This window comes from Crocodylus siamensis, chromosome 1 (genome assembly GCF_052110815.1).
Source record: "Crocodylus siamensis isolate JL-2025a chromosome 1, ASM5211081v1, whole genome shotgun sequence".
Taxonomy (NCBI): domain Eukaryota; kingdom Metazoa; phylum Chordata; order Crocodylia; family Crocodylidae; genus Crocodylus; species Crocodylus siamensis.
The window spans coordinates 113,512,061-113,536,286 of NC_143395.1; the positions used below are offsets into that span (position 1 = coordinate 113,512,061).

At 39.6% G+C, this 24,226-nt stretch overlaps 1 protein-coding gene across 5 annotated transcripts in view; it reads left to right on the plus strand.

Annotated features, from left to right (window-relative positions):
• The window catches only part of UTRN (utrophin), a 553,135-nt gene that overhangs the window by 469,333 nt on the left and 59,576 nt on the right, over positions 1-24,226 (plus strand). For all 5 annotated transcript variants that reach the window (XM_090040990.1, XM_090040992.1, XM_090040993.1 and 2 more), the window contains 3 exons: positions 1,326-1,527; positions 10,332-10,417; positions 21,257-21,414. In XM_090040990.1, coding sequence (XP_089897116.1) covers positions 1,326-1,527; positions 10,332-10,417; positions 21,257-21,414 — 446 coding nt within the window. The remainder of the gene's footprint in view (positions 1-1,325; positions 1,528-10,331; positions 10,418-21,256; positions 21,415-24,226) is intronic.

Consider the following 24,226-nt stretch of genomic DNA (forward strand, 5'->3'; position numbering starts at 1 on the left):
TTTTTGGATTCTCAATTGCTTCCATGAGATTGTTGTATATTTTACCTTTTTCAGCTACTGTCTGATGTTATATTCATACCACAAGGCCCAGTAGTTACTTGCAGTTATACAAATGGCAAAATGTTTTACCTTTTTAGTGTCCTGCCATGTGCACACGCCATGTTTTCCAAGCCAAAGAGATGTAGCAGATTTTTCATAAGTACTTCTTTAAGTGCCCAGTCTCTAAGGACATTGTTAAGTCAGAATACAACATGTGTCAATATGGGGAAAGAGCAAGGACTGTGAAATAAATATTTTATTGTCTTATCCATATCCCAGTATACAAATAAGAATAAGTAAATTGGACACGATGCAGCTGAGAATGTTCTATTATTGTTTAAGGATACCTCCTAATATCAGCTCATTGAAACTCAGCTCAATTGCTCTAATAGGGTAGAGAGGTATCTAAACACCCAGTAGCAGTACAGTTTTTGCCACTGCCATTTTTGTTTTCTGTCTGTCTCATTTTCTAGCCCCTGCTAAACCTATCTCATGGTATACAAAGACTTCTGCCCTTCTGGGGTCTTCATTTTATGTTGCCGGTGTGCAGCAATTTATTATTCATCCTACAACTGTCAAGTCTTATTTCCATTGAGAAATTGCATTTATAATGTTCATGCACTACTGACTCTACACAGAAAGGAACAACCCTGGATGATAGTATTTTAGATTCATACTGTAGGTTACTATGGAAAAGGATGCCAGGAAACCATTACTACTACTAGCTAAAATTCTAACTCATCTGATCAAAACTGTCATTGAGGTTTATACCAGCACTTGGTTCATACTGTCCTTCCATAATTATACCAAGTTATTCTTCATCTCAATTGCTGTTAGAAAAAGTTAAATAATAACTCTTCTTTTTATTTCTCATCACTTAGCTTACACTGTTATCCATCAGGGATAAACTAGTACTTCATAACTGTAGCCTTGTTCTATCAATACCTAAGAATATGCACTGTTTTGCACTGACTAGAGTTGTTTATCATTTAGTAATCCAGACCAGATTCTGCTTTCTGATGGACTCAGAGAACTCCCATTGTAATATCTCAGCATATTAATTGTTTGTTTTATCCAACCCTCCCCCCTCAAAAACAAATAAGAAACAAAAATAGCAGTGAACTGCAGCTAACAGAGAGGTGTTTTACCACAATGCTACTAAGGAAAGCCATTTCTTTCAACTAACATCTTCCCTGTAGTGATTGAGCTGAGAACTCAAGGTGGAGCTGTGGAATATTGAGATATTGTTAGTAATGCCATTTTTATTTATAATTGTCTGTCATTAGTGGACCTGTTGGAATTGAACACAACAAATGAAGTTTTCAAAGAACACAAGCTGAACCAAAACGACCAGCTCGTTGGTGTCCAGGATGTGATCAGTTGCCTCACTACAGTTTACAGTGGACTTGAAGAAAAGCACAAGGACCTGGTGAATGTTCCCCTCTGTGTAGATATGTCTCTCAACTGGCTGCTTAATGTATATGACAGGTATGTAGTATGTTCTTATTGCCTTGTGTGTCTTGATACTTTTAGGGTGCCATTAACAAAACCTACACCTTGGGCATGTCTACACAAAATGCTACTGTATAGTGGTTACTGCGCATTTATTTAGTACTTGTGTAATCAAGTACTAAATGAATGCACGGTAACCAGAATTGCTGTGCAGTAGCGCTGGTGAATGCCTTTTAAGTGACGCTACTGCACAGTAGCCTAATAATACTATGCAGTAGTGTGCTAGCACTTTGTTCATGCTGTGACATGCAACTGAGCAGTATCATTCAGCTACTATGCAGCTAGCATCTCATGTAGCTGTGCCCCTTATATACAGTGAATTTAATGGTGCTACGTATGGTCTCTTGAAAACACCATACCAAAGGATTCTAGATTAGTCTTATTTGTTCCTGATTTTCATCTTGGAAGAGGTGATAGTGGTAAGAGAGGATGTTTTCATAGCAGAGCTTTAAGCCATACATTAGTGAAAAATGTGTATTCACACTGTTAATAAAAATTCCCATTTGATTCAGAAGAGGCAATATAGTTGCTTGAAATGACTCATTTTTTCTCTTATCTAGTCAAACATACATATCAATATGCAGCCATAAATATCAGTCTAGAATTTTAATTTCTTGCCAGGTAGTGTGGAAAGGCTGGAGGAGGCATGCATTTTTGTGGACAAGTGGTACTATGCTGGGTGAAAAATGAGGTGGGCAGCAAGGATGTGAGCCATCTTCCCCTGTATAACATTTCTTACAAACTTAAATGTACCAGATGGCTTGGAGTTTCAAATCAGTCACACGGTAGCTAAACAGTCTTGTCATTTTAATTACTAGCTGCAACCAGGGATATCCAGTTTCTCTTGGTTACATATAGGTCATAGCCCTGATTGAGTTTTTTTTGCTTAGGCGCACACCAGATTACTGTGGTTGTATAATACTGAAACACTGGATTCCAGGTGTTTCCAAGGAAACTCACCAAGTCTGAGCAGACTGCTGACAGTGTATCTAGCTCATTCCTTCTCCGAGTTGGGACCTACTATCCAGCTGCCTTAGATTTCCAAAACCGAAGCCAAACCAGTGTTTTCAATTCCACCTGTTAGCTTAAGCACATTCTTGAGAGGACTTGGTTTCACAGCTGAATCCATGAGGGGCATGTGAGCATAATATCAGGAACTTGGTGGCTTTGTAAAAGAATTCCACCAAGAGAAACTGATGGATCCGTGCAAGAGCTCACCTTCCAGAGTCCTCACTACTTAGAAGGAGTTTAGGAGGGTTTTTTTGGTTAGACTTCCCTCTCCTTCTACTAAGCCTTTGGGTTTGCCTTCCTTAGCTGTGCAGTGCATTACCAAAAGCTTGTTTGGGACAGGAAGTCCATATATTCCCTGTAAGTTTGTTTATTGAATCTTCCAAAGTCTTGAGTTTTTAAGAGTCAGTTTTAACAACTTGTTTCTTTTCTTCTTCTTGGCTGCTGAGGAGTTTCTGCTGCTGCAGTTCCTCTCTGTATGGACACGTGGGGAAAGATCCTGTTTCCTTCTGCCTAAGCCATCTCTTTAGCATATTTGTTGCGTTGCTGGGCCAAAGACATGTTAGTGGTGACTCTTTTGATTATTCATTAATTGGTTCCAGACAAAATTGTATGATACTTGACATGCTGTCAGCAAATGGCTCATTTCATGTGCTCTCAGGTTAGGAGTTTTCACATAAGAGTTCAGAAAATCAATTAGATTCCCTGTGCTGTTCCATTTCTACTCTCTTTAAAATGTGTGTTACCTCTCTAATATCCAGTGAAGTTCTTCCATTTCCCTCTTTGAGAGATCCCCTATCTACATTTTTACAGCAAAATAGTCACAAGAATCATACTAATCTACTGTTTTATTAAAAACCTTTTAGATCAGACATTGTACAAATCTCCAACCTCATGATCCCATGGGAAGAATGTGTCATCCATTTCTTTCCATGTGCTTTTCTCATCCTAACACCTCTGATTCAGTTAGGACATTCACAACTGTTTTGGCCCTGGCAGAATGGATTTCATCCCTGAATTGTCCCTGGTACACAAGTGATCCTCAGCCTTTCTTCCCATCTGCAAAGCATGCCTCTCATTTACATTTTGACTATCTTTCAATGAGTTGTACTCTTGTAGAGGTAGTCGGGGAAGGCAGAGATTTTACCAATTATTTATTATCTGTCCTTTAAGGAGAAGGAGCCATGCAAAGGTTTCAGTTGTAGACTGTGGGAAATGCTGCTCTGGGAGATAGTAGAGGGGCAGTTTGAAGTATGTTCCTTTACTCAGAAGCCCTTTGTACATTTAGAATCAGAAAACTGATCATGTCAAAGGACAGAATTTCCCTAGCTACAAATTTAAACATTGAGGCATTATTATTATGTATTTATGTTTTCAGTTTACCACTTGCTCCCTATTTTGGATGAAAAGCCAGTTGTATTTATATCCATTCTTAAAATATGTAATGAATAACAAACCTTTTTTCCCCCCTTTTGGAAATTTTTGTGTTTCTTCCTTGTTTGAGTTTATTTTCAAAGGTGGATATTGACCCCTGAATTAAAACTTTTTAGACTGAGATTACAGAAGGCTTTGATATAAAAACATTTTATATAGTAGGTGATTTCTTTTTTGTAATAAAATGTGAATGCAAATTTCCTTGTTCCTTTTCCCTTTCCACTCCTGGACAAAATGCTAACAGATTGGGACCAGTTTTAAATTCCCTTTTTTTAAAAAATTGGCCTTTAGAAAGAACTGATTTTTCTCCTGGCATTTCCTTTGTTTATTGCTTCAGTGTTATAGGTATGCAATGTTTCTAATCATTAAATTGCCTACAAAAAGCATCTGTTTGTCGCATGCTATTAACCTGAGATTTAATTAGCAGCTCACAGACTGTATAACTTCCCAGTTTGCAGTCAAATTTACCTACAGATGTTTGTGGCCCTTAGAAAGAAGCTATTTATTTTTAGAAAGTATTGACAAAAACAGTCTGTTATGTTCTGGTATTTTCTGACGCATCAAGAGTTATTCATTCTTCAAATTAAAAGAGGAAAACAGATTATTTACTCCCAGAGATCTTTACGTTTTCAAGAAAACACAAGTTATTCCATTGAGTAACATCTGTTGTAGAAATACTACTGTTTTTCACCTTCACCTTATAAGTGGATAGTTTTGGGTTCCTCACCTCTTTTGGCTAGTTTAGTATATCTTTAAAAGTTTTTTTTAATTTAATTCTGAAAATTGCTGGAAATTTAATTTCTAGCTACAGTGAGCCATATGGACTCTTTTAAATGCTTTTGTGAGGAAAGGTAAGTATGTGTGAGCAGTCTGTTTTTTTTAAATAGGTGATTTCACAGAGATAGTTTCTGTAGTAAATCACTCAATCTTAAAAATATATTTAACTCATCTGAAAGTACCTTTAAAATAATTGTATTATTTTTATTACGGGTAATATACAATTTTAGGAATCTTCTGTATGTCACTTCTGTGAAAACAGACTAACACATATCAGTACAGTATTACAAATCCTGCTGCACCCCTAACTATTAAACAGGTGCCTAACATGTTTAAGAAGTACACTTTTATTGAATTATATGATTAATTATTATAGGTATAAGTTCCATTCTTCCACTTGGAAGGTAATTAAAAGAACCCAAACAAGCCACATAGGCCACATCCCCACAAGCAGGGGTGTGCAGTTGCCACGGGGAAAAAAACGGTGACACAAATTTGTGCCACTGCTTTTTACCCTGGCACATGCCCCTGTATGTGGGGTAGTGTGTGGAAAAATGCTCAGGGTGGGGTAGGTAAGGCTAGGACCAGTACCTGAACTGATCCCAGCTGCCTTGTATGGCGTCCTAGGACCCTCCCAGTGCTCCAGCGGTGGTGATTCAGCCACGCAGAACCTGGCCAGCAGCTGGAGCATGGCTCTGGCTGGCCAGGCTTCAGTTTCAGGTGGCACTCACTGCTGCCACATGTACCTCCCCACTTCTTTTCCTTTTTTTTTTTTGTACTGGAATTTTCCAGTATCTGAATTTTGCTCTGTGCTGCAAATATGCAATGCAGAGAACCAAATCATGTGCATGGGGTGTGTTTTGAGGTGCCTTGTGTGGATGCAGCCATAACGTCCACAATGAAGGTGTAAAGGTTTTCTGTTGACCTTTCTCTTCTATAGGAGATTGTTGTATTCAGGAAGGACATTTAACCTTTTTCAGTATTCTTGCTTTTGTGACAATGGGAATCTTTTCTCTATGTGTATGTGTAGAAATGTGTGCTCTTTTTGAAATCTGTTCTGTAGGTCCAGTTGTCCATTATGTGTATACTAGGCAATGTTGTATGCCCAAGCTTCTCCATAATACACCAAGCTGTCCTCCTCATGCCTCCTCGTTATTAGTCACTTGTGGGTTTGTAGGAGTAAAACTGACAGGGATTTTTTTCCCCAACATTTTATATTTACAACCAGTCAGTGGCAGAAAAAAAAAAGGATAATGCAGCTTTAAGATGGCCTGGTATCTTTTGTTCATTCCCAAAATGTCACGTTCAGTTCAACCTACCCTCTGAAAGCCAGGATTTGAAGAGTTAACATTGCCTGCACATGCAGGCAACCTTAATGTTGTTTCCCTCTGACAGCAAGTCATTCCCAAGAGGAATTACCTGAAAGTTCTTCAGCAGCACTTACTGTATTAGGTATAGCTGTATGTTTGACTAGTGGAGGGATTAGTTGGACCAGTTTGGAAGAGCTGTGATTCTTGTATGAAGCACTCTGGGGAAAGTTGTTGGAAGTGACCCCCTTTGATTGACCTCTGTGAGCTTGATCAAAGAAAAGGAGAACAGGTATACCTTGATAGACTGATTCAGTGTCCAGCCCTGAATTGTGCAGATGTTGTGAATAGCAGGGTTCATCTTGCCATCAGGATTGTTTGCAGCTAGATGAATCTGCTCTGTCAATTTAATGTTGGCTAAGTCAAACTATAGTGTTTGAAAGCGTTATGTGGAAAAGACAAGGGGGGTTGTGGAGTGGGATATATGTTTAAATGCAGAGCAGATATAGATAGATATAGACTGTTTATGGCAAGTCAAAGGAAGAGTCTTAGTATGTGTTGTGGGAGTATTTGGGTATCGCTCCAGAGTTAAGGTTACAGAGGTGAGGTGCATGGTTTTCAGAAGTTTTGAGTTTTGCTTAACTTAACATGTGGAATGATGTAAAATACCTCTGCTTTTAAGTCTGCAGCAGCAAATTTCTCAGGTTCATCTGTTTGTTTTCTTTTCTTTTCTTTTTAACAGAGAGAGAAATGTAACTTGAGTGAGTGATCATTTGCTCTGTAGGTTTGCAGTTGGGATGCAGTGGTGCCCAGCTCTCCACAGATCCTGTATCCCTCAAAAGAGAGTGCAAGCCAGTAGAGCAAGAGGCTCACCGCCCCTGTAGGACAGGGCTTCTCAAATTCCAGTCCATTTGGAAGAGCAGGAAGTGACGCATCTCCCTTCCCTGACCTACCCCACTCATGCACCTGCAGGGGCAGGGTCTTCTATATCCCATTTCACATGACTAGGATTTCAGAGTAATGCTCAGATGTATCCAGAGAGGCATGTAGATGTTTAAGCACTTAGAAAGGTACTTTAAACGAGAAGAGGCTCTCAACCTGAAGTGTAGCAGAGCTTCCGCTCTGGTAGGTCACATGTCAGTGCCATCCAGTCGGCATGCTGGCAAGCTTTTTGCTTTTCTTTGACTGACAACAGTCAACTTTGCTCCAAAGCAGCTTCCAGCAGAGTGGTTTTCACCCTTTTTAGACTCAAGGCACCCCTTGGAAAATGCTAGCTTTCACTTTCTCTTGTTTTTTGGCTCTGGGCTCTGGGGGTTGGGGAAAAGGGGCGAAAAAGAAAAGGGATAGGAGATTGGGGGTAGAGGAGATGCTAAAATTTTCATGAGGAGTCCCAGGAAAGATCAGTGAGGGTTGTGGAGGAAGGGGGGATTCTTCTCACATAATCTGGTGCAAAGCACTTTGCTCTGGCTCACAGGGCTGTGTCATCTGGACCATGGGGCTCCCCATGGGTCAAGAAATTTGGTGGCATATGCAGTGGCAACATTAATTGCTTCAGCTCTGGGAGCAATTAATGCTGCTACCATTCTGCTGCCAAATTTCTGAACCCACGGGGAGCTGCACAGGCTAGATGACATGCCTCCACTGGCCAAATGAGACCCATGGGCCAGAGGCTGAGCATCGCTGGTCTAAGGGACGAGAAAAGAACTGTCCAGGTTTGAGAGAGAAAGAGGGTTGCATGAGGAAGCATAGAGGGGTGTTGGAGATGGGCAGTCTCCTCCAGAGGCTGGAATGGAACCTGAGTCTTCCAGATCTCACCCTTCCTCTATTGTCAGCAAATACTAGTAAACTCTGCTAGCCTAGTGTCTTACTTCCCTCTAGTGCTGGTCAACTGACCTAGTGTTGTGATCCATTACTTGATTAGCTCAAATAGCAAGGACTGTGTGATAGATCCATATTTGTCCAGCTGCTGGTGACTCAGGGGGGCCTGATGATACACAATGTAATTTCTGTGTTTTCAGTTCATTTTTAAAGCCATTGTTTTTAGTGTAATTATCTCTGTTAAAAGATTTTTACTGAGATGGAAAATTAAATACTTGAAAACTGGGAAATGCTAGAATTATGGTTGTATCTCCATTTGACAGAAATCATGTAAAGTATTATAAAATCATTTAAGTATTATACGTGAAGTAAAAGTAAAGTTTATAAAATCATATAAACTTTTATAAGAAGATTACCCTTTAAGTCACACTGTGGCTGCTTCAAGCTAGGCACTGCACATCTCTGGCCACTCTCGATCATGTTATTAATTTCTCTGAAGCTCTTTACTCCTGTAAAATGGAGATGACAGTGCTACCTAGTGGCACAAAACGAGGTGGTGATTTTGAAGACAATTCATTAATCTTTGTGAAGTATTTAGATACTATGGTGAAAACAGCATAAAAATGTCTAGGAGGAAATTAATAATTTTATATTCAGTGCAGCAGCTCACTCATTTGGTTTAGTGGTATAATCGTTGCCTGCTATGCAGGAGACCTGGGTTAAATTCCTGGATGCACACAACTACAAACGTTGAGGCACCACATGTCTGGCGTTTGGCTTCTTTCTCAGTGGTCCAAAGGTGAGGTGGAAGGTCTGGGTAGCCTCCACTCCTCCATCCTCCTGCTGAGGCATACACGTTGAAGGTCTGAGTTAGACCGCTCACACACACCATGATCCAGAAGGATTAATGGTTGCCTACTATGCTACTAGATTCAATGCAGTAATTGTATGTTAAATAAAGCCTTGGACCAAATGTTAAAAAAAGGAAGAATCGCAGAAATGTTAAATATAGCAAATGAGACAGAGGTTCTTTGAGGAAAGAATAGGTGATTTTGTAATTAAAGACTGTATGATATGTGACACAAAGGCACTGAACTAAGATTGCTTGGCCAGTGTTATTTCTGGCATTTCATAACTTTAGCGTTCTTGACTTTGTGACTTTAATAATGTTCCTTTGACACAGTTTTTGAAGTATAGCCACACACACTTTGATAACTTCTCTCATGCCCCATGTGTTTAACCTACAGCCAAACAGCAGTCTTTCAGCCTTGGGAAGGGTCATTACTAAAAGCAGAAACCAACAGTTTTTGTAAAGAAATTTTGAACTGTCCTGGGTAACTGTCCTTTTCTCCTGGGTTTTATCACATTAACACCAGTTGTGAACAGGTTTTGTCTTACACATTTAAATTGCATCCTTTGGAGTCCATTTGGTATCCTTAATCTTGTTTTAAATGTCAGACAGCATGAGCCTGAAGTCACATTGCTTAGAAAAGAGAATGACTCCACATTTCCTAATTATCATGTATGCTGAGATGTTTATGTCCTGGTGTGCCTATACATTCTACTGCTTTAAATGGAGGGAAGAAACACAGTGGGCAAGCAAGCAAATGAATCTGTACAATATAGGAACTCAGCTTTATTTTGTACTCCATGTCTCATGCTGGGCAATGTGCTTTCCTGCTGTGTGCTTATGTATACATTTTGATGTATGGATGGCATTATTAAATTATGCTAGGATTTCACAGTGCTGAATTTCAGTACTTTTGGGGGGTAAGGCAAAATGTTTAGACATGTACCTAAGTTTTAAGAGTTTTCATAAAGGTTAATTCTTAGTCATGAGTAACTGATTAATCACATTTTAAGTAGTAATCCAGCCACATACTCATGTACTTAATTGTGTAATTAAACAAGGAATAAGCCACAGAGTTATCACACAAAATAAGTGTAGCACCTTTGTGGCTGGTTCCCATTGCATCTTAAATTGAATAGGTAGTTGGCCTGTCAGCTAATTGGGGCTCCCAGCCTCAGAGGCACACTGCAGCCCTTGACTCCGATGTACGTACAAGCCTGCCAGTAAATCAGCTGTCTGCTACTCCCAGCCTCACTGGGAGTGGCAATCAGCTGATCAGAGCTCCCAGCCCCAAGAGTATATCAGAGCCCTTAACTCCAGCTGACTGGCTTGCTACTTGCCAGTGCAAAAGAGGAGCCCATGGTAACTTGGTAAAAGAGGCATGATTATTGGGATCATAGATCAGATCCCATGGCACTTTTAATTGAACATCTGGTAGAGCCATTAGTGTTATTTCCAGCTTTAAAGGCCTGTGTTTTCATTTTGTTTTATAAGTTGACATTTAATAAGCACTTTTGCATTTGAATGAATTATTGCCATAATATTAAAGTGCATTTAATGTCTCTAAATCATTTATGTAATTTCAGTGGTCGGACAGGAAAAATAAGAGTGCAGTCCCTGAAGATTGGGTTGATGTCTCTTTCGAAGGGTCTTCTGGAAGAGAAGTACAGATGTAAGAATTTGTTTAATAAAATTTGTGCTTTCTATAGTTAAAACTCGTGTTTAATCATGATTTAACAATTATAGAAATAATATAATCATTTTTTTCTCTTGCTTACAACGGGACCTACTAAAATGTCATTAGTATTTTCTCTGTCATCAACTGTAGTGGTAAAGTGTGAACAGTAGATTTTATGCCATTGTTGATAAGTTTTCATGATAATGACAGTAGTAGTGTTGGAGTGTTGTAGCCATGGTGGTTCAGGAAATGTCAGGAGGCAGGGCTTTTTTGTGACCTTTCATTGGACCAATTTTGTTGTTAGGGTAGCTCTTGGGCAGGGTTTAAGGTATCAGGCGTCCTTCCCTAGGTCACTTACCTGCCCTGACCTGGCCCTCCTAGGAGGGCACCTGATGCTCAAAAGCTTGTCCATCAGCTCTCCCAACTATAGAATTTGTCCAGTAAAAGGTATGAGAAATGGCCTTGCCTGTCAACATTATGATAATGCAGTTATAATATATGGTGTTACACTGCTTCCAACAGTGAAGACTAGAAAAAATGCCTTGGTTTAAATATTTTAGAACAATCCAATGCTTGTTTAAGAAAACAGTACAATATTAATATTTTTAGTTTATGGAAAAACAAATAAATAATAGGTAATTGGAATGGGTGCACATGTTTGGCTAAAACTGTGCCAAATGCGTGACAAAAAGGCAAGAAGCCATACAGAGATGATGCAGTGCTGCAGAACCAGTGCTGACCCTTTGACTCCTGCCTTACCCAAACTTTAAAACTAACTCCCGAGGAGAGGGAGCTGCATTTCTATTCAGGCAGTTTTGAGAGAGTCAGTTGACTTCATGGCTCATTATCATCTCCCTGATTCTTGCTAATCTCTTTCCACTCCGCAGGTGTTAATGACCCTCTATCTTTTTGATGATCTTGTTCTCCACTATTCAAACTGTCCTTTCTTCTGCAGTTTTGCTGTCTGTTAGCCATTCCTGGTAATGCCTATCTTTTATTTCCCAGCCCTTCAAACTGTATTTAGCTTTAGCTAAAAACCTTAACTCAGGTGTAGTAATACTAACTCAGATGTAGAAATGACTTGCTGAAATATTAGAAACACTGTCAAGATGCTCAAGGTTAGCTTTTGTTTTGTGAATCTGAATAAGTGGTGAGGTGACTACAGTAAGTAGTCACCAATAAATTACTAGTAAGTGGTGAAGTGGCATTAGTGACTACAGGACTAATGACACTGTTGGACTATTTTTGACTAGTTTATTGGGTTTTTTTTAAACTTAGTGTATTGTCTAGCAACTTAATGCACATTCCAGTAGTTGCTTGGTTTTGGTTTCATCTTAAGCTGAATAATATATAGCTAGCCCCCTAGCATGTTAGTAAAGTGTCTACTTTCTTTTTAACTGGAGAAAAATGTGTTCTACTGGATGACATGCCACTGTCTACGCTCCCCTCCCCCTTCCAAAATCCTAGATCTGCCTGTGATGATTTAAGTAAGTGGTGCTCCACCTGGGGCTGGATGCAGGCTGCAGAGCCAATGTGAAAGACTAATTCCTTCTTTTCTCTTGCCGCGGATTTTAGTGATAGGTGGGTGGCAGAGGGGAGGAAGAGGCAAATGGCATTAGCATTCAGTTTCTGGATTCTGGAGCCAGAGCCCTCTCTGATGTGCTGGTGTGCTTGGAGAGTTCACTGCACATGTGCCACAAAGCTGAAGTGGGTGTGACCAAACCTGCCTCCCCCTTCTCCCGGCCCTCAGCCCATTTCTGATATTAAGGTTTGGACAGGGTATTTAAAAAAAAAAAAAGAAGAAAAAAGGTTGGGCACTGCTGATTTAGATCATCTCACAGATATTGGAAATAGTTTCAGGGGAAAAAAAAGGAAAGGCTGCTGCACGACGAATTCAGGGATAGAACAGAGATCAGTATATCCTAGGGGATGGCCAGTAATACACTATTTAGGAGTCTTGAAATTAGTTTTCATGGGATTAGTCCTCTGACAGATTTCACGTAGCAAAAGAAAATATGCATGGAGTATAACATACCTTTCAAAGAAAACAGTAAAGATCTATAGTAATACGTTTTGTGGTTTCCTTCACAGCACATTTGATTCTCAAACTTACAGTATGTGGTACAGTAGCAAAAATCATGTGCCCCAGTTTATCTTTTAGCATCTGCTCTTATATAGTCAGAGTCTATCCCAAGCATGCTTTGTATTTTATTTTCTATTCCCAACTTTATAGTTCATATGAATTAGAAAAGGGTTTTTGGGTACTTTTGCAACCATCAGAATTCAGGAGGGGTTTTGGTGTTTATGCAAAATGAAAAGCATGTTTCAGCTCCTAGGAACCAGGTGCCATTGAGTCAACTAAGATCAGAAAAATCTTTTAATTATTGCTTTTTTTCCCGTTCAGAATCGTCTTCAGCAGTGTAAACTAAACCTTATTAGTTAAGCATTCCTGGGGGTACTAAATATAGATGTTTAAATTGAATAGTAAATTGAGTGAATCAAGATAAAATGTATCAGTTATTTCTAATAATAAAACAAAAGTTGCTATTCACCATAACTACAAATTTGCATAATCAATTAACAGTTGAACTTTTCTTTGAGGAATTATGTGTAAAGTACTTATAGCCTTAGGTTGATTACTTTGTCTCAAAAGACTTTTTCGCTAGGACAGTTATAAATTCAGGATTGAAGTAAAGTGACTGAAGGTGTGGACACATGTACATTGGGAACCTTTCAGAAAGGGAGTCTTTCAAAAGGTCAGCAATTGTTAGGTTCTAATTGTTATGTGTGAACAAGCTCATTTGTAGCAAAATTCTCCAACTTAAACCTGGATTAAGTAGCATTAAAATTTGGAGTGGTTTTGCTACATTCCACCCTTAAGTATTGAACTAGTTTCTTGGCCTGCTACTTATATTGTTACTCTGCCCTTCATTGTAAATATCTCTTTTTTCCTAGCTACTTTTCTTTCAGTGAGTCAGGTTCTGACTTGGCTAATTTAGAGCCTTGTTATGCATTAATTTTAGGCAGCTCTTGGATCTCTTAGCCCCTGGACTGTCCACACATTACCACCTAAAACTAGTTTTAAGCACACTTTAGGCAGCTTAAAGTTATGCCACTCTAGGACATATTTATCTCTGATCCATGTTACCCAGCTCGAGTTGCATTAATGTGTGACCCCTCTCCACAGGTGAGCCATCCAAGTTGAAGTCCTGCAGCATCCCAGGAAGCTTTGTCCCCCTCCCCCACTCTTCTCCGTAGACTAACTTTCCACCCCCTGAACTGTACTTCCCAGGGGGTCATTCTGGCACCAAATCAACTTCTCCCACCTCCAAGGGTTTGACCTTCCACCCCCAGAGATGCAATCTCATGCAAACAGATTGTTTTGGGTGCCACACTTCAAGAGGAATGTGGATAACCTTGAGAAGGTCCAGAGGAGGGCCACTCTTATGGTTAGGGGCCTTCAGGTAAAGCCTACGAGAAGAGACCGAGGGACATGGATCTCTTCAGCCTTCAGAAGAGAATTGTTGGGATCTTGTGGCCGTTTACAAATTCATGGGGGGGAGGGGAGCAGCAAGAAATTGGAGATGCTGTGTTTACCAGGGCACTCCTTGGAATAACCAGGAACAACAGCCACAAACTGACAGAGAGCGGATTTAGGTTGGACATCAGGAAGAACTTCTTTATGGTAAGGGTTGCCAGAATCTGGAATGGGCTTCCAAGGGAGGTGATGCTATCCCCTACCTTGGAGGTATTCAAGAGGAGACGGACAAGCACCTGGCTGGGGTCATATGACCCCAGCGCTCTTTCCTGCCCAGGGCAGGGAGTCGGACTCAATGAACTATTGAGGTCCCTTCTGACCCTAACAACTATGAAACTATGACTGTAGAGCACATATCAGCTAGCCAGGTTGCAGGGCACAGACAAGTCCAGAAAGAAGGTTGGGGGTGGGGTGGGGAGGAGGGAACACATTGGGGGCCAAGTTGTGTCCCCATGAGCTGTGGCTTAATTCCCAGGGCAGGCTCAGTAGCTCCCCACAAAAGAAGCTTCCTTCACTATTCCTAAATCCCAGTCACTCTGGGAAGCACAACCAGCACCCCACACATCCCAATTTATTAAAACATGGGACCTTCTTTAATTTATTTGTAAATTCTTTTTTTAAGCATTTTATTATATCCTTCAGTGTCTCATTTCCTTCATTTCACCCACTCTCCCTTTCCATCACTGCCATTTCATTACCCACCAATCTCATTAAGTCTCTACCTCCCAGCTTCATGTTCCCGCCCCTCTTCCAAACCATCTCTCATGCAACCATTACCTAGAGCAGGGAGAGACTCCTGTCCTGGCTCATCATTTGTGTAATGGCAACTCACAGCTGTAGTTTCTAGTCCTGCCCCTGCTCACCAGCCCTCTAGTGGCAAATCACAGCTGTGCAGGTGGGGGACAGTCAAATAACGTTTTAGCCTTAAGGCTGGGGTGGGCAATTAGTTCGGGTGGAAGGCTGCTTAACAAGTTTTGGTGACACAATTCTTTTATCATAATTAATGACAGAACCCATGCTTATATGTACTTTAAGCATGTAAATAAAAGAACAATAAATGAATTCTTCAGAAGGAAAAATGACTCAAAAACAAAGCCAAGTGAAAATAGCTAATCGTGGTGTATCAGCTGATTATTAACAGGATCAGAATTGAATGGGCTGCCCAGTGTAGTCTTGATCATGGCCCAGTTGGTCCACCCTGCCACTCGTTCAATTTAAGGTGGGATGGAAATCCACTACAAAGTTATTACACAAAACTTGTGACTCAAGGAAGAAGCTTTATTTTAAACCCAATTAATTTTGGAAAATAAGTCATAGGATTTGAAATTTTAATTCATGAAAATATCTCTGAACAGGAAAACATAGGCAGATATTCAGAGCTAGGTATGTGCTTTTTTACTGAGGAGATGTAGTCTTAAAAACATACTTCAGGTATTTTCAGAACTGAAGACTATAAATATAAACTGAAAAAAGGGACTAGTAATGTTTGTGTTAAGATATATTACTGTCTTTAATAACTGTATTACCCAACCTAATTTTTAGACGCTCAGAATAAAGAAAATACCCTATTTTTTATCATCTGTTATTTATACTGAACTATAAAACAGCACAGAAAAGGCCTGCTTTTTAACTATTTATTTTTAGTGGAACAAATGCTTTTGGCCAGCAGATTAAATAGTTATGAATATACATATTCACAGAAGCCAACATTTAAACTTGTATGTGATTATTCACATCAGAATTTTTGCATGTTCCTCCTTAGAGGAAAAGCAGCATCATATGACTTTTCTGATGAGTTGCACCTTGAAGAATGACTCAGGTATTCACAGGACACTGTTTCTAATTGATAAATTCTATTGGGGATAACCAAGAAAGCCATTTATCTTGCATATATTTCACAACATGAAAATAAAAAGAAATTTGCTTAAAAATTTGCTATTAATTATTTATCAAACTTGAATCCTGAAGCTAAATCTCATCCCCCAAATGTGAGAGAGAAAACTGACTGGCAATTAAAACATCAATCAAGGCTTATGGAAAACCTATATGAAATTAGCTGTTTTTACATAGCTTTGGAGACTTTATCACAAGTTTCAAAGAAATTGTGTAAATTTCCGTGATATAGTGGTGCAAACTAATTGAAGGATAGCTATTTTTGGTTGAGCAACTCTGCTTTCAAGCAATGTACATTTTGGAAAATTGACTCTTTGGAAGTATGTGACAATATTGCATGGTTTATTAATCTTCGTAAGGATTGGAAATTATAGGACTTCATTTACTTTTTTTTAAAAAAGAAACAAACCCTATGTCTAGCACAATCAGCATGAACAAATGATGCTGAAAATTAAATTTGTCCTAACTGCATATTTTCTTTATACATATTTCTAATTAAAGCCATATTTTTTTTATAATTATGGAGTTTTTATCACTGGGTCCTGGCAGCTGTTTGGATGGCTCGGGTTCGACAATATTATCTAATTTGATAGCTCCACAACCTTTTTTTTAAGAAAAGACATTGAAAATACAAGCATGCTGAATTCGTAGTACTCTTTCAGCAGGAGTGATAATCTCCCTCCTGTCCACTCTTCTGCATTTTTCCAGTTATAATGCAATCACACATTTCCAGGGTTAATTTTTAGGAAAATATTTGTTTCCTTTAATATAAGGTGATGACTACAAATATAGTCCTTGAATTGCTAGTACCCGGATAAAATCTTATAGGGAATTAAATAACCGTGGAAGGAACCCAAAGAGTTAAATTCACTAAAAACAGTAAAACAAAAAAGGGCTTCTCTGTTTCAAAGATAATTTTGCCCAAGTCTCACCATATTGTCTTCAGCCTAAAATTCCATGTCAATATGCATTGAAACAAATTTTTTTTATGTAAATAGAAGCTGATCACAGATTGAAACAAGGAAAGGCCCTTATTCAAAACACAGATTTGAACTGGAGTTCTGGACCCAAACCTCATAAAACATGCATATTGAAAACCCTGGATCCAAATGGCCTTGGTTTTGGGAATTCCAGAGTTACATTTTCCTAATTTATTGAGGGATGTTGGGAAGTGAGAAAATGACTGATTATAGTTACACCTTTGTCCAGGGGTCCAGTCAGATTTAAACTCTCCTAAACACATGAGCAAAGTGCATTCAGGTAGCTTGTGTTTTTGAAGAATTACATATTTTGTTACCTTTTAAACCTTCAAATTTAACCTCAGGTATATTTTTAGTTTAGCGCTAGAAATAGTCAGGGTCATAATCATAAACCAGAAATAGTCAGGGTCATAATCATAAACCCTTTTTTCAAATGATATACAACCCACAGTAAAAATAATTAAATAAAACCACAACAACAGTGTGCAGATGACACCGAACTATGGGGCGAAGCAAACACACTGATGGGAAGAAACCGAATCCAGGCAGACCTGGACAGGTTAGAGAAGTGGGCAGAGAACAATAGGATGCAGTTCAACAAGGACAAACGCAAGGTGCTGCACATAGGGAGAGGGAATCGCCAGCATACCTGTAGGCGGGGGGGATGACCTCAGCAGCACAGCAGCAGAAAGAGATCTCAGAGTTGTTGTCAATTCCGAGATGAATATGAGTCATCAATGTGACAATGTAATTAGCAGAGCTAACTGCACTTTGTCATGCATTAGTAGGTGCATCACAAACAGGTCCAGGGAGGTGATGCTCCCCTTCTATATGCTGTACTGGTCAGGCCACAACTAGAGTACTGTATCCAATTCTGGGTGAACAACCCTGAGAGGGTCTAGAAGAGGATCATTCATATGGTTAAAGGCTTGCAGGGAGGGCCTTATGAGGAAAGACTGAGGGACCTGGACCTTTTCAGCCTCTCCAAGAGAAGGCTGAGGGGGGATCCTGTGGAAGTATACAAATTTGCTGGGGGCGGGGCATCAGGGAATAGGAGATGCTCTGTTTACCAGAGCACCCCCTGGAATAACCAGAGACAGTGGTCACAACCTGATAGAGAGTAGATTTAGGTTGGACATCAGAAAGAACTTCACTGTTAGGGTTGCCAGAACCTGAAACAGGTTTCCAAGGGAGGTGGTGCTTTCCCTACCTTGGGGGTCTTCAAGAGGAGACTGGACAAGCACCTGGCTGGGGTCACATGATCTCAGCACTTTTTCCTGCTACTGGTAGGGGGTCAGACTTGATGATCTTTTGAGGCCCCTTCCAACCCTAGCATCTATGAATCTATGAACATTTAAACCCATTTTAATTTTTGTGAGCATCCACACTGCTGAAACTGCATGCTTTTCTTCCTTCCTGCTCACGTCATGGCTCTGTGGCTCTTAGAAGTGACTTGCTCCAGAGCTCAGGACTCCAGACTTCCAAGCTCCATGATCCTTGCATTTAGATAGAGTTTGAAAGTCCCCTACCTCTTAGAATTTCTGAGCTCCTACCCTTGTCTGTCCTCCACTCTTATGGAGCAGACCAGACTGATCTCTGGGCACTGCATCACTTAGCCATTGTGGCATTCCCAGGCAGTTTCATCCCTTTACTTTGTTGCAGCCAGACCAAAATAGATGATCCTTTGCAGAACACAGGCTAGCCTGGGATCATCCTCTCCTCTACCACCTAGTCACAGAAGGCTGTATGTGGGACCCTTAAGGTTACCATGCAGGATCCTCTTCTCTACAGCCCTTACGTGTTCTGTGCATGCTCTGTGCACTACTGTATCGTTCCTACTAGGCATATAGTCAGCCCCACATACGGGTCAGCTGTGATTTTTATGGCTCTTTTTGGGAGGGGAAAAAGGTTGCCTTTAGTTGGAATGAGATACTAGGTGCCAATCAGCTGTGATATTTTTTTGGAGTCTTCTCCAATAAAGCACACACTTAGTCCTACTTGACCTCAAATTTCAAATTAGCTTAAGGCTTCCTCTGCATTTCTAGTTTTGTGTTTTTCATCCTTCAGAGTGTATTTTGGAGGAGGCTCATGCTTTGGAATTGTGGGATCCTCTGTGAGCGATTAATCAGTTTCTCTCCTCCTGTGACAAATACTGTCAGCAGGTTGCTGCAAAAACCACTGCAGTGCTCAAGAAATTGCCCGGGACTGAATACCTGGGATACGGCTTTTAACACAAGCACAGTCCAGACAACACCTGCGCTCTTGGCGGTGATTTTATCTCACTCTTGCTAAGGGCTAACCACCCCATAAAAGGTGCTTGTTTGATGAATAAGGGGGGGTTTCAATAAAATAAATCAGTTTGTATCTGCTTTCCCCTAGATTATACAGTTTTAAAGCATTTTTTCCAATGAAGAAGGAGTTGACAATAATTTAAAAGGAAGAAAGGAGAGCAATGAAAAGTGTTTGAAATGTGGACAGGTTCTATGTGCTTTGACATCAGAAATGCTGTTAAGTTTGGATTATTTTTAATTGCCCTTACAAAACTACTATTGCCTTTTTTGGTAATAGAGGTAAAGAGAATAGGAATCTGCATAAATGGATTTTCTCAAACTACAAAGTATCAAAGACCTCAATTTAAGCACAGACTAGGGGACAGAGGTTCATTAAGCACAACTAGGAGGAAAACAACATTTATTTCCAGTACATGTTGTATTTCTGGTAAAGTATTAAATGAGGTTCTAAGATATACGGTCAGTGTTTAAAAGATTGTGATGTGTCCAAGTGACTGAATTTGGAAGTACAGAACCGTAGAAATCACAAATTGAATTAAAGATTGTGGAAGAAAAAAAAGTGTCACAGATTTTCCAAATTGGAAATCAAAATGCAAAAAAGAGATACATTAATAAAAATCACTGTTTAAGAAGTACTGTCTTTATTGTAGGTGAATCTGTAAACCTACTACTGAGCTTTGAATTTTGACTGTTCTTGAATACCAAAGTGAGCCAGATAATCATTTCAGCACTGCTCTGATGATAGCTTCTGCTTAATTCAAGCTTTCTTATTTTATTCTTATTTTTCCTATTTAAGAATATAAGAACTGGGTCAGACCACAAATCCATCAGGCCAGATCATGTATCTCATAGAGACAGAGAGCAGATGCTAAGGAAGGGCTTTTCAGGCTGGTCTTTCCTCTGCCTTCATGCTGTTACAGCTTCTAGCATTTAGAGGCCTGGGAAAGTTCTAACTTGTAGGTTGTACCCCGTATTATATTCAATATCCGCGACAGCACCTATCCTGCCTAAGTTTGTCCAATCCTCTTTTGAACCTTGTTTAAATGACAGGTCTCTACAACATCTTGTAGCAATTAGGTCCACAAGTCAATCACACACTGTAGGAAAATGAACTTATACAAAATAGTACACTTCCTGAACGTGAATTCAAACACCTGGGGAAAATACTTCTTAAATTTGTTCACTGCTCAATTTTTTTTGGCAGCTGTTACCTCTCAAGTTTTAATAATCATTTAAATATCCATCTTGTTAGCAGTAGTCTAGCTTACCGTTTAGGCAGAAACTTCCAACTAAAGCAATTGTGTCTGGGGGGTAGATCTTATATAAAAGAGAAATAAAAGAGTCCTGCCAGGTTTACATCTAATCCATCCCCTATAGTCGATGCAAAATTATTTCGTACAAAATATTTCATAGATTTTGTGTCACCTAATTTTGTATGATTCAGGAGGAGTACTATCCAGTGTTTCCACTGCCCAGTCAATCATACCATCAGGATGATTTTCCTGACCTTTTAGCAGAATCTTTCTTTTCTCACAACCATTCCAGTAATCCCAATGATGCTCCACAACATCTTGATTTGTGGTTTAGGAGGATAGAAAGTAAAAAAAAAAATGGGATCAGTGATGGGGCTGTATGTCAAGGGAAAGTTTTGTGTAACTAATGTCACATGCAAGAAGTAATAGATTGACCAGTTTCCTGGTGCTCTCATCTTAAACTTTTTCATTCACCAGCTATGATGTACACTTCTCTTCTTCTCTCAGTTCAGATACAAGTGTGCGTCCACTCTCAACTACTTTACTGATAGCTCCAGTTTTAGCATGGAATGAAATGTTGATGTCAGATGTATTGAATTTTTCCAGTGGTAATATAGCAAACAATGTAAGTGTTAAGTAGCAATATAATCTACGCTTACTGAGTTGAATTCTGTTCTCAGTTACACTAGCGTAAGTTGGGAACAACTCTATTAACATTAATTCAGCTACAGTCTGGTAAAACCACCGTAGGTGAAGCTGCAGTAGGACCCAGAGTAATTACATTTGGAGTAGGAAACAGAAATAAATTAAAAAAAGAGAGAGCAGACTGAGACTAAAATGGGTCTTCTGTATGAACCACTGACTATTATCTGTTACAGATCTTTTTAAGGAAGTGGCAGGGCCTTCAGAAATGTGTGACCAGAGGCAGCTTGGCCTCCTTCTTCATGATGCCATCCAGATCCCTCGGCAACTTGGAGAAGTAGCAGCTTTTGGTGGCAGTAATATTGAGCCCAGTGTTCGTAGCTGCTTTCAACAGGTAAGGTCAACAATGGCCTTTCTCACTATATTGATGTATATCTGTTTATTTTTCTGCCTTTTTAAAACATTTTTATATATTCAGAAATTGCATCAATAAATCACCAAAAACAGATCTCTCTCTCTCTCTCTCTTATGATCTACATAAGGTAGAGTTTGATTTCTTGCTTGTATATGATGTAGGGTGCTGTCTGTCATCAGTGGGAGCTGCAACCACTCTTACCAGGTTGAAAATCCTACCACTTGTATTTGCACCCGTAATTATGGGCTTTGGTCCCTAAATTTAGGCAATCGAGGTTTAAAAGTTTGGCCTTAGATTTTAACCTCCCCTGATCTTTTTTTAATTATTTATTTACTTCGCTTAGACAAAAAAAAAAAAGCTGTGCTTTCTTCATAAGATATATGTAAATAGCATCAAAGGGCATTTGCACACGTGCTCTAGGGGTGGAGGGATTGCTTTAATTGGAGCAGCTTTGAGAGCCACTCTGAAGTACCTGCAGCATCTCATGTATCAGCATTCTAGTGCTTCATAATGGCATTGGGGGCTGTTTAACTAAAACTCATTGGACGAGCTTCAGTTAAAGTGCCCCGGCCACTGTTTTGAAATGCAGGGACGCTAATACATGAGATGTGGAGCCTACTGGAGCATGCTAACTAGCACGTTCCAACACACGTGATTAATCAAGTCTGCTCCCTCCCACATGCTGTAATTGCAACATGTCAGAGCAACCTCCCTGCACATCTACAGGCACCCAATATACTGTGATATTATCTACATAGTGGCCAAGCTGGAAGGCCCAGGGCAGTCCTGAACTTTCCTTTTAAAGTGCACATAAAAGTAGAACAGATATTTAAAAGTGTGATTTGTGAGTTAAGTTTTAATCCGAAATGTACATATTCTGATAAACAGGCTGCTAAGGTTATGGTTAAAATGCAGCTTCTATAACTCACTTAACACTATAGGAAAACATCAATGACTCGGACTGTATCTGAAAGTATTTTGAAACTTATATTTATGGCAGTCTTGGCAGCCCACAACCCTGTTAAAACTTTTTGTAGTAGTTAATTATCCTGATTTACATTTTCTAGGCAACCTCATAGTCTGAGAACAACATGATTTCCCTTGTTGGAACGAGAGTTGATCTCAGCAGTGCAGGGGAGTGTTGTTGATAGTAATTTTGACCCTGCACATCAGGAAATTACTTAGTGTTAGGTTTTTGACAAGGGAGCTGGCAATTTCACAGTGTTTGTAACGTAGTCATTTATATGTCTGGAGTCTTTATGCAACAGACAGATCATAGAACAGGGCTTTCTAGTTGCCTGCAGTCCAGCTTCTTGCTACATGCAGGGGGTTAATCAGGCTGCAGGGAATGTCTGCCTTTTTAGGGAAGATTGGAGAAATGAGAATGGAAAAATAAGAATTTGAATGGAACACAACCAAGTTCACAAGTTGTAGAGGTTGCCCAAGGCTATGTCTGTTCTATGGTGATAATTGTGTTGGTTACATTTATTATTTTTGTGAATGTGGCTGCCTCTGAGCAATGTCAGGAATTTTATAGGGATTTAAAAAGTCACTATGATTTAAGATACTTAAGTGGTATGTTAGACATTTAATAGTATTGTGATTTTATTAAATCCTATGGAAGAGAATATTAGGGAGCTCCCCTAAGAGGAGCAACATGTCTCCTTTCACCTGTTTCAATAGCTGATTCCAGGACTGTCCCTCCACCCCCAGTGGTAGGTGTTTGTTTTATCCCTTTGTTATCAATTCTGAGGTTTGAGAGGTTTGTCAGGGCTAAACCATTCTCAGAAGGTCAAAGTGGTAGAATTCCACCTGTGTTTTTTGGATTTTATTTTGGAGTTGAGGCTGTTTTAGTCAAGGGCACAAATTATTTGCTAGATTAAGATGGAGTTCAAGATGTCATTTAAACAACACTGGACGTTTTCTAAGCTTTTTTATATCACAGTTTCAATGAATGAAGGATACTGTTAGTACGCCTGTCCCTGGCTGCAAGTGGCTCAGTTTGCATCGAGAAGAGGGCACCCAGCTGATGGAAAACAGTTTTTGTGCCTCACTACTGGATTTGATGTGTTGTCCCTCAGAGGTCTGTCCTATCCTTGATTTGTCTTTGAAGCTGTTCAGATATATATAAAGGCCCCCTGGTGAGATAATCTTTACAACACAGAGTAGGGCATCATTGTTAAGTTCATACTGACATTACAGCTGTCTTCTCTGCTGGACCTTGCAAGTTCAGTTTGTGCTCTCTAAGACTGCTTACATACTTGCAGCATGATGTGTCAGAGCTAGTTCATTTTTAGCTGTGTGAAACGAAAACTCTCAGTGCAGGTTAGAGCTCTTTCTTGATGTTTCTGCTTACTAGTAAAGAATTCAGGTGTCACTTCGATCACGCGGTATGGATTAAGAGTTATATTTTTAGGTCCTGTCTTCTTTGTCCTGCACTTATATCGGGACAACACCATGCATCCTTATGAACATGAAATATGATTAATGTAATTCCACTTTAACAAGGCTTCTCCATTGGTTGCAACCTATGCAGGATGCAGTGGCACGTTTGCTTGCCACTTAGAACAACTGTGATATTTTTAGCTGCCCTGTGTTCCTTGTATCAGCTGCCTGCTAAGTGGCAGATTTTCATTTTGGTGTTATTTTAATCTAATTTTTAAATTAGATTTAACATCTTAATAAAAGAATAACTACATTGGATTTCTTTATTAAAGAAAAGATGCCCAGGATGCTCAGGGTTTATTAAATAACTTTTGCTTGAGGATTTCTCACTGAACCGCCTTACCTT